General features: G+C 35.7%; 2 protein-coding genes across 2 annotated transcripts; one reads left to right on the top strand and one right to left on the bottom strand.

Moving 5' to 3' along the window:
• The first annotated feature begins 2,263 nt into the window (after nt 1–2,263).
• On the top strand, nt 2,264–4,279 carry LOC109338775 (dolichyl-diphosphooligosaccharide--protein glycosyltransferase subunit STT3A-like). Its single transcript, XM_019576082.1, has 5 exons — nt 2,264–2,387; nt 2,508–2,587; nt 2,675–2,762; nt 3,824–3,913; nt 4,018–4,279. The coding sequence occupies exons 1-5, from the start codon at nt 2,334–2,336 to the stop codon at nt 4,072–4,074; spliced, it is 369 nt and encodes a 122-aa protein (XP_019431627.1). The 5' UTR covers nt 2,264–2,333; the 3' UTR covers nt 4,075–4,279.
• Nucleotides 4,280–5,075: 796 nt separating this feature from the next.
• On the bottom strand, nt 5,076–10,291 carry LOC109338776. The gene is made up of 6 exons (XM_019576083.1): nt 10,144–10,291; nt 9,690–10,107; nt 8,177–9,043; nt 6,731–7,186; nt 6,169–6,358; nt 5,076–6,083 (listed from the first exon to the last, which is right to left on the bottom strand). Exons 2-6 carry the CDS (start codon nt 10,101–10,103, stop codon nt 5,137–5,139), a joined length of 2,874 nt encoding a protein of 957 aa, XP_019431628.1. The 5' UTR covers nt 10,104–10,107; nt 10,144–10,291; the 3' UTR covers nt 5,076–5,136.
• Nucleotides 10,292–10,453: the final 162 nt, after the last annotated feature.

Below are 10,453 nucleotides of genomic sequence, written 5' to 3'. Positions count from 1 at the left end.
CGTAATCCGAGTAACATGTTACCATTGTAACCTGTTTCTATGGTCAAGTAATTCATTACTTGGCATAACAATATTTTACTAAGAGTTTTCAATTTTTTTCAAAAATACTTTATTACTTTCTTTGAGCATTGTTACTAACTATATTTTAAGTATATAGAAGTGCCTAAGAAGACTTAGTCTATGAAGGTTTTGAGTATGCTCCCTATATCTAGTAGACTCCTCTTTGTTTTTATGTATGTTCCAGAAATAGGTATAACATTAAAATACACAACCCAACTTTTCTCCCGCTTTTGACTTCCTAAAAAAGAATGAAAAACAAAGTTTCCAGCACAATCTATACATATATACATATAAAAAGGGTAACAAGATATAGGTATGACTTTATAAAAATCCAAGGTCAAAATATGATTGGTCATGCATAACAATTGATAACGATATATAAGATGGATAAGACTTTGTAAATATCATATCATTTAAAATATAATTCAACAAATATCATTGAAAAACCACATGTTCATAGAGCAAAACACATAAACCAAAATATTAGAAAGTCTATGAACCACTTCTTGGACGTGTCTGTTCGAAGCATCAAGAACATCCATCCTGGTAGAGATGTAGCCTTGTTGAAAGATTTTTTTATTTTGTAATTTTTGTTGAGGCAAGTTTCTGATTTATTTATTTAGATACTGGTTTATTCTTTGCTCATCATCTCGGCTTTGTTGGAATAAATTCCAACGTCGGTATAATGATTTCAAGAATATTTCATTTTGATCAAAATCTTAGCTTTATTGAACTATTAACAAGCTCATACCATCTCGGCTTTGTCAGTTTACAAGTATGAATTTAGAAAATTAACACAAGTGATAATGACTGATATGTATTTCCATTTTCCTTTATTAATCGAACTACTTCCTTATGGAAGTTTAGTAAAGAATAAATAAATAAAGCAATAAAAGGTTAGTTGCAGAATTTAAATGATAGAAAATAAATGTTATTTGCGGAAATGTAAATGACTGAAAATAAAAGTTAGTAGTTAAATCACTCATTATGACTGTGTATTTTTCCTTTTTACAGGGATATAATTTATTAATTAGATCACTCATTATGTGTTATACTTTCGGTTAATTCCACACATCATTTCTAAATCCTTCATCTAGTGTCCTAGTATGATAAGATGATTTTCAAACCTTATGTAATACACTAAATAATAGTTAAGTGCCACTCGTCGAAGTAGGTTCTCACACCCTACTTCAGGATCCATTAACATCATTTACCCTTGAACATAAGTTGCTTAAAATAGATGCTTGATGTGGCAAGTGAACTAAGCTGTAGGTTATACTTTTTAGTTCACCTGTCAACACTTTAAGAAGAAGCATTTTTGGATCTTCAAATCAAGTTTTAGGTGATGAAGCTAAAACCGCATTATGAACTTCATAAAGAATCAAAACTTAACCAAAATTAATAAGTTGAATGAATTGAATTCTAAAGAGGATACAAATGACGAGAAGAAATAAAATTAAACCGTAATCCAAATCAATGTATAGGAGCATAAGCCATGTATCCAGGGATGAGATGCTTTTGGACCCAAATGAGATTACAAAATCATGTTTTTGTATAACATTTGCCATCTCCTTTCTCCTCTTGAATGCTAAGTAAAAAATACAAGAAATTATCTAGAACAAGCTTAGAACAATGACCAGAATTTATGGAGAGAAGAAGTGAAGAAGAAGAATGAATGAAAATGTGTATTGAAGTGTTGTATGAAGTATATTAAAATGGATGGAGTGGGGGCCATATTTATAGGAAACCAGGTCACCGCCTGGATCACCTACTTGCCCACGCTAGGCACACCAAACCCTTCAGCATGGGTTTGGTCCATGACTAAGCAGCTTAGTCAGCTGCTTGGTGTTGACTCACCAAAGCTATTTGTGAGCTACTTGACCAGCTATTGTGGGCTACTCTAAAAAGTGCTCAGGGGGCTTCTCAAGTGAGGTCATGCATGATGTCAAGTGGACGCCTTGCTGTGTCCAGCCCGCCTGGCTACTTAGGCGGTTGCTAAGCTACTTGCTTAAGCAGTTTGTCCTACTCTGGCTAGGTGTGTGGTTCCAACTAGGCGGTCCTAAGGTGCACGTTGAGTTGTCGCTTCAGAAAGTTGGCTTGTGCCTCATCGAGCCAAGTTGGTGTCAGGTCAGCTGCGTGGTGTTGAATGTCCATGCCAGGCTGCTTAGTGAGCAGCATCATGTTATCTTACCCAAATCACCCTGTTCTGATTTGTTGCTATACTTATAGGACTGGTTGGTTATCCCAGTGATGATATTAATAAGTTCCTGTGGATGGTTCGTATTGGGGGCGGTGTATTCCCTCACATAAAGGAACCGGATTACTTAGTAAGTTACAGATGAGAGGCTTTCATATTTTATATAGAAATCAGATGATACTTCATCTTCATTTATTCATTACTTGGCGTATGAGGAGTTTTAACCCTTTTTTCTTCTCTTCTTCAAAAGAGGGACGGCCAGTATCGGATTGATTCTCAGGCCACGCCAACAATGTTAAACTCCCTCATGTATAAACTTTCATATTACAGGTTAGATTTGCTGTAAATTCAGTTGTTTGTAAATTTTTATTTTCAACTGTAAGGTTACTTAGTGACCTGACTTTGATATTGCTCCAGATTTGTGGAGACAGATGGCAAAGCCTTTGACAGGGTGAGACGGACAGAAATTGGGAAGAAATACTTCAAACTTACCCATTTTGAAGAGGTCAGATTAATTTCTAACTTGATGTAGTTTTTCTGTTGTTCAAAATTGTGCCTTGGGTATTGGAAGTTGGGGATGATATACAAAATCAATTAGGAACTTTGCCCGGCTCTGTATTTCATATATGGTGATTCTGGAATTATTTTCGGTGTATGGCATGATGAATTACTTGCTGAATTTAATCATGGTATTTATTCTTCAATACCCGCTAATCTGTACGTTTTGACTTGACCATCTTTTATGCTAGATCTCCTTATGTTACCACATTTTATCATTGGATAATTACCCCACATTGTTCCTCTGTAGTCTACCAGTATATGTCAATGCTAGCATATTCTAATGTGCATCATTTGGATTAAATATATAATTATATTTTCTCATGCTGATAAATTTTCGTCTAAACTTTGCCCCATCTCTGAAGTTCTTCAATATTTTAAAGTGTGTTGTGCTTAGCCAACACCACCTAGTCGTGGAGAAGGCTTGGTTGGTGATTATTTTGTGTTGTACTTGATTTGCTAATACCAGAAAAACTTGCATAGACGTGCTTATTATGCACAACCAATCAAATATTTTCACATTATTAAAATAACAATTTAAAAAGTACAACAGAAATCCTTATTGCAATTATTTGTAATGATATTAAAGTATTTGATTGGTTGTGCCTAGTAGGCACTATGCCTATGCAATTGCATTGCATATATCCAACTGATGTTTTGGTCTCAAGTAGTGACTATCTTCTATGAGTATCATGTAAAAACAGGTATCATTACAAACATCTAATTAGTGGAGCTGGAAAAATATGAGAACATAAACTTCAGATTTGGAATAAGCTTATTAGCTTCTGAAATGTGATGCCATTCTGTATTTTCTTGTCCATTTATTTTGTAGTTGACTATCACTGAATTAGTAAGCTTCTGAAGCTGTATAAAAATATAAATCATTAGCAGTCAATCTGTTGATTGTTTTTTTGGGTACATTTTGTTTGATATTGTTGATCGGGAGTGATATTTAACCAGTACCTATAATGGTCTTCTGATGTCAGTCATGGCTTTTAATGCATTCAGGTTTTCACAACTCACCATTGGATGGTTCGGTTATACAAGTTGAAACCTCCAAAAAACAGGATTAGAGGGAAGGCTAAAAAATCGAAATCGGTAAGAATGTACTTTTTTTTTGTATGCATCAGATTGCATCTTAATATTTGTTAGGAAAATTACTCAAACTAGCCATAACCGGTCCCTTGTTCTCATTTTTGCAGAAAGCAAGCTCAACAACAGCCCCAAAAAGGAAAGGAACAAGAAGGAATCCCTTTTAGGTTATTTATTACTAAGGCCATATTTCGTAGTCCATGTTTCATATATACATGAATACAGGGGCCATGGTTAGATTTTGCCAGCATGATTAGTCACTCATGAGTGTTAAATGATCAAAACAAGATTTTGAAATCAAATGTTTTGGACTGAATGGTCACTGATCTCATTTAGGATTAAAATTACCATAAAAATGATTTATTATTTTATTTTATATTTTTCTGACCTTGTACACTGGGCATTTATCTAGGATTGAAAGAGACCAAGTCACGACATGTACAAAAAAGGGAAGCAACGAGTAGATTATGTTGAAAGAAATTAGTAATGATCACGTAAATACTACACTAATGGTCTGGTGGCTAAGATGAAAACTCTTGTTCATGTTAAGGTGAGGGGGAGAGTAATTATTTTATGTTCATTTCTAACTCAATTTCCCCATGAGATAGAAAATGAACAAGATGAAATAAGTCAATATAATATTCCTTTCATATCATATCTCTTGTAGCCCATAAGTCTTAAGAATTAAATGATAAGATATTTAACCCCTGAAAATACCTTGCAGTAAATTACAACGAATACTATGATCTTACACTTTTTTGTTTACGAAAACGGAAGACCGTCTACTAAAAATGTTTTTATTTATTTATTCTACTACTTAAAAATGAAATGATGAGTGACATAAAAGTTGTCAAAAAAAGTTAAATATAGGTCTGTTTTTTCCTCGGTTGAAATATAAGTTGTTCTCTTAATTCTTCAGTTTGGGCATTCCATACGGCCGAGTGTCTTATCTAGTATTCTACCCTCGCATGCATAGAAAACTTAGTTGATAATTTGTTCAAGGTTTCTTCTTACCATCTCCCCGTAACTAAAAGAAAATAATAGAAAGTGAATGGTAGACTCTATTTTTGTATATACTAGCATACTCTCGTCTTTGGTCACGCTCAAGCTATCTCGCAGAAAAAATAAACCAAGCCCAATAAATCTATTTTGTGAGACTTCCATAATGTAGAAAATGAAGCCACCATAAATCTATTTTGTATGACAAAAGCCTTATATACCAGAGGGGGTTACTTATTAATTGTTAGTTTCTTAGGTAAGTTGTAATTCTTCTTAAGGAACTTCGCAGCTGCCTCATCATTCCTATAACACAAAACTTTTAGAAGTGTGTATGGTTCTCTTGGACTCCAGTGATCTGCAGTTGGAGGCAATGGAAGCCGCGATTTTGCTGAAGAACCATATATTTCCCTGGTAAGCTGACTGAGTTGCTGAATTATGTGCTCGGTATCCGTGTGAAACAAGGGGAGTACAGCTCTGGCAGTGGTTGATTGTTTTTCGATCAAATCAGCAGGCAATCTATCTCCTTTGGACCAGAACAAGTCTGTCAGAGACTTGAAATCTTCCTCTATTATAATGGAATCTTGTAGCGAGAAAGCACGTGATGGTCCTCCGGCTAATAGAACAAACAAGAACCCATCGAACGAAGCTTGCATCACTTGAACAATAACACGTGTTCTAACTCTATCGTGCACGATTGATGATATAATCTCCAAGTATTGCTCAAGCTCCTGGAGAAAATGGTCAATCCTGGTGGATGAAACTTCTCCGACATATAGGCCATCCCAAAGAGCATGACTTAGATCATGAAAAATGAGTTTATATGCTATGCACTCACACAGTTGATGTATATTTTCTGCAGCAGCAGCTGGAGAGAGTTTGAACTTCAAGCTAACCTCATTTTCTGTATCATGGTCGGTAGCAGATTTAGAACTACTGAGAATAGCAACTATTCTCTTTTCCAAAGCCCCTAACTCGATGCGAATGCGCTGCATAGTATTGACCTGAACACACAGCTGGGGTATATCAAATAAATCATCTCCATTTGGGGTTCCAACGTGCGCTTTCCTTCTCTGAGTCACCTGTGACTTCTCTTTTACCCAGAATACACCATGGAACTTTGATTTTGTTGAACACCTTGTCAATTCAGGCATAGCTGGGATGAAAGTGTTGCGGTTCCCTGCAGACCATACAAAAGAAAGACCTGGTCAGACAGTGATCGAAAACTTCGTTTGCTAAACCAAATGCTATCCAGTTATATATACCAATGCCAGATTTAGTGTTCAAAATGTATTGTTGAAGAGATTTGTCAACACCCGACGTCAATTCAGGAAGCAAAACTCTGTGCATGGGTATAGGCAACAGAAAGAATGCTTCCAGAGTTTCGTCTATGATTCTTAGAACTTCAACAGCAGAAGGAGCAATGCATTCTTTATTTGCCTCTGGACTCCAAACCTATAGAAAAGGAAGGTGAAAGTAGAAAAAAAATATTAAGGGCCTGTGTGAATACCAAACAGCTATTCAACAACCATTTTTGAAATAAGCTAAACAGAACTTATTTTCACAAGCTTCTACAATAAGCTTATTAAATAAGCTAAAAAAAGCTTATAGGAGGAATGCTATAAAATATTTGCACAAGTTACTCTCTTAAGCTCAAATGAGCTCTTCCAAACACTGCCTAGAATTTTCAATCTTAAAGTAATGGTAGTATTTTACAATATCAGTCAAAACAACACTATTAAGATAGTAAAGAAAGAACGAGAAACAGCTCAAAAAAATACTACTTCATCAACTTGATTAGATTACGAGCAACAAGGTTTGGCGTACCTCTTTTTGAAGATTTTTATCAGCCCATTCCCCTAGTCTATCCACTCTGATCTTGATCCATGACTTAACCAGATTAGCAATTACAGTTTCAGCCTCATAAGGTTGCATCTCCCTTATAATGGATTTCCCACCATCTTCACTGTCAACAGAATCTTCCACTGCTATCTGAACCAAATCTTTCTCCAATTTGACAGAAGCCATCAGCACTTGTATAGCATTGGGTGTCAACTCGGCAATACCCTTAATGTATTGCTTCAACACGTTTCCATAACACGCATGAAGGGTAGCAACAGCAACACCAGCAGCAAGAGGATGCCATCTCTTCAGTTTGGGACTAAATACTTTCTTCTCAGTATAAGCCAGTTCGGAAGTCTGTCGTGCAAGGACCGAAAGACTAGGAAACGCTTTATTCTGTTTTCTAGAAACATGTTTACTGGGATTCAGTTTCTCCAATTCCTGTCATAGAAGACATTTAAAAGAGTTAAATAATACTGATGGCATCAAAATTAGGTGATAGTTTTTAAAAATGAAGTATTAGAAGCATGAAGATGAAATGATGAAACATCGAGTGGAGAATGTTGACACATAAAACATGGCAGGATCAAAAGGAAGTTTTAGCTTTTAATTTTTCATACACATTACAGAAGTGGTTCCTAGGACTTAAGAGTCTTGGGGTCTGACTTGTTTAAAGCTTATTCACAAAAAGGATTTTTATTAATAAAAATTACTTCTGGCATCTACATGTTTGTTTGGGCTTTTACTAAAAAGTATAAGCTAAAAAGGATGAAAATCAGAATTTATGAGAAACTATATTTATCTGATTCTAACTTCAAACTAGTTTCTGCAAACAAGGACATTTGTAAAAAAAAGCACTTTTTTATAATTGTAGCCAAATGCAAAAGCAGTATTGATTTAGGTAAGTTGTACAACCAAAATCACCTTTATAGAATAATTTTTAGAGTAACTTTTTTTTAAGCTCAAGTAAGTGGGCCCTTATCGTTAAACTCCTAAAGCACATTAAAAGAATTAAGGGTTTTTCTATTGTCTACCCTAGGGACATTTTAGAATTAAGGTTTTTTCTAATGTCTACCCTAGGGAACATTTTAAGAAACGCATAACAGGTAAGTATGCATTGGGAATTGATGTTATTATTGCATTGGGAATTTTATAAATGTATCAATTCCCAATACAAACTTGTCTATTATGAGTTTCTTAAAATGTGCACTATGACACATTAGAAAAATTGAAGAATTAATAGAAATTTTCTAAACATAAAAGAAAACTTGAGAGCAAAATCATTTAAGGGAATGTAACACCATATACAGCAAAAAAGCCGACTTTATCCTATTTCAATCAGTGGGGTCAAAAGCATACCATGTACTTATCATGTTGTCCAATCTAAAAAAGGAGTATTCATGTTTAGTAAGCTTGAATGATGGAACTTGCCTGAGAAAAGGCAACACGTAGTGACGATCTAATGTAATTTTCAACTCTGGTGCAGGCTACATCGGTTTCTTTCATCTTCCGATTATGCTCATGAGAGATGTCTTTTGCCAATATCTTTGCTGACAATGCAGCAACAGAAACAAGGTTTCCCAGTGATTCAATATTATCATTATGGAAAGTATCATGGTACGTAAGGAGCCTTTGCTCTGCCCAACTTAACATCAAACTCAATGCGGAACTCAAAGTTTTTGAGTCAAAGAGATCTTTGGTAGCCTTAGTATCTTTGTCAACTTCTTCTAGTAAATTACTGGATGCAAACAGCAGATCATTTTCCACCTCGCCAGTGGTAACATACCGATGAAATAAGACCCACGAGAAACAATTATTATGCTGCGTCTCATTAATTCCAAGTATAACCCATGTCTTCTTAGCGAGTTCTAGGACCTCATCAACCTCTTCAATCACAGCAGTATTTTCATGAATATCAAAACAAGCTTCTAAAAGAGTTTGGTAGATCCAAAGGTTCAGCGGAAACCCGTCAGCCCAATGGCATGACTCAGGAACAGAACCATCAGATGATCTGCAAGCAAGAGATAAAACAACAGTCCGGAGGGTTTGCATTGATTCAGTGCTCTTCCCAATATTCATTGGGTTCTCGAGGGCTCCGCGGATTATGCGCCGGAGGTGTTGTGCAGAAGAGTCTGCCTTATCTAATGGAAGGTTAGGATACAAGAGGAGTCCTGATTCAAGAACCTTCAAATTTCTCCTCAGCCAAGCCTCATACTCATGTTGAGTGGGAAAATCTGAAGAGTTGAACTGTTGTATTAGCTCCAGTGGAAGAACCACCAAGTCCACGCGTCTTCCTAGCTGTTTCACGAGTAAGCTATCATTAGTGAATAAATATATGTAAGGAATCATAATATACATGTTGAGTTTTCAAATGTTGGTCTGCATGTTTCATTCCCAAACTTTTCTGAATACAGCAAATATAATCCCACTTCATGATCAACTAAAAAGAAATAAAAAAGAGTGAAATATAAAAAATTCAAGACGAAAAAATAATACCATAGAACCAATGAAATGCGCATAAAAGTAGCCAACAACTAATGTTCATTAACCTTGTTTTCATTTTTACATTAATGACATAGTTTCAAATTGCAGCAGCAGTCACCATTGCTTTGTTATTACAACAATTGTGGGTATTGCAGCTATTATATGATTAGGGCTGTGGTGTTCTGCTGAGTTAAAATAACCCAGAAATTCCGCAAATGTGATACAATCTACAATTTGAAACATCGATTAATCACATTTTTCGGTAAAGACAATTAATCACATTGCTTAATTAGATGAATTGATAAAGTACATACATGGCTAAAAGTTATAACATATTATATATATAATCGATTATTGAAATAATCTATTTTTCACTGGTAATCTAAACACACAACACAAGTACAAACTCCAAACCAAACCAAGAATGAAGAATCAACAACAAAATTTGACACAAACATACCTGGCCTGCAACAATTCTCAAAAGTGCACGCCTAATTCTGCTATCAATCTGCTCCGAAATTCTCAGCTGAACTCTCATCAACTCCCCAGTCGTCACTGCACGCCTTCCACTACTCTTCCCATCCTCCTCACTCGTATTCGGCGGCGACTCCGATTTCAGACCCAATGCCTTCTTCACCTTGCTCTTCGCCGCCGAAGTCAGTGACCTGTTTAGTGACGCTGTCGCCGCCGCCGCCGGAGCATGATCACGATCCCCTCTCTCCGATTGTGATACGAAAGTTAACGGCTTTGGACCGGAGCTCCGACAAGCACACATTAGAACCTCGTATGCTGTTTCTCGGAGTTCTGAATCAGAAAAAATCGAACTTGGGTCGCCGAATGGAGAAGGAAGATCCTCATTTTGGTGCACTGGCATGGTGCTTTGTAATTGATTGTTCCTCTTGAAGCTTATAGGCGTTATAATTATTATCTAAAAAGCACAGAATTTTAGGGAAATGAAGAAGACCAAGATGAGAAATTGGAATGAATTTGATTTGGGGTGGATCAAGTTTGAAGCTTTTTGTGTATGTGAAGTGGAATTGTAGATATTATGCTGAAATTGACAATGCATTCGTTTTTTATTAGTCAACTGTATAGTTTAGTCTACTTATGCTTTTCTATTATATGAAATGTCAATTTAAGTGAAATGTTTTCTTTTCCATTTTTGGAGAGTTTTAAAAAGGTATGAGAAGGGAATGAAATAATTAAATATAGTGGGTAAGATTA

The sequence above is a fragment of the Lupinus angustifolius genome, unplaced genomic scaffold (genome assembly GCF_001865875.1).
Source record: "Lupinus angustifolius cultivar Tanjil unplaced genomic scaffold, LupAngTanjil_v1.0 Scaffold_41_107, whole genome shotgun sequence".
Classification (NCBI taxonomy): domain Eukaryota; kingdom Viridiplantae; phylum Streptophyta; class Magnoliopsida; order Fabales; family Fabaceae; genus Lupinus; species Lupinus angustifolius.
This window is presented reverse-complemented; position numbering and strand designations above follow the sequence as displayed.

Excerpts from the sequence above, each read along its gene's own strand:
- LOC109338775 (XM_019576082.1), top strand. The coding sequence starts at position 2,334 with ATGGTTCGTATTGGGGGCGGTGTATTCCCTCACATAAAGGAACCGGAT. Across the intron at positions 2,388-2,507 it reads TAAAGGAACCGGATTACTTA|AGGGACGGCCAGTATCGGAT; the intron begins GTAAGTTACAGA and ends CTTCTTCAAAAG. Across the intron at positions 2,763-3,823 it reads AACTTACCCATTTTGAAGAG|GTTTTCACAACTCACCATTG; the intron begins GTCAGATTAATT and ends TAATGCATTCAG.
- LOC109338776 (XM_019576083.1), bottom strand. The coding sequence starts at position 10,103 with ATGCCAGTGCACCAAAATGAGGATCTTCCTTCTCCATTCGGCGACCCA. Across the intron at positions 9,044-9,689 it reads TGAGAATTGTTGCAGGCCAG|CTAGGAAGACGCGTGGACTT; the intron begins GTATGTTTGTGT and ends CTCGTGAAACAG. Across the intron at positions 6,084-6,168 it reads GAACACTAAATCTGGCATTG|GGAACCGCAACACTTTCATC; the intron begins GTATATATAACT and ends TATGGTCTGCAG.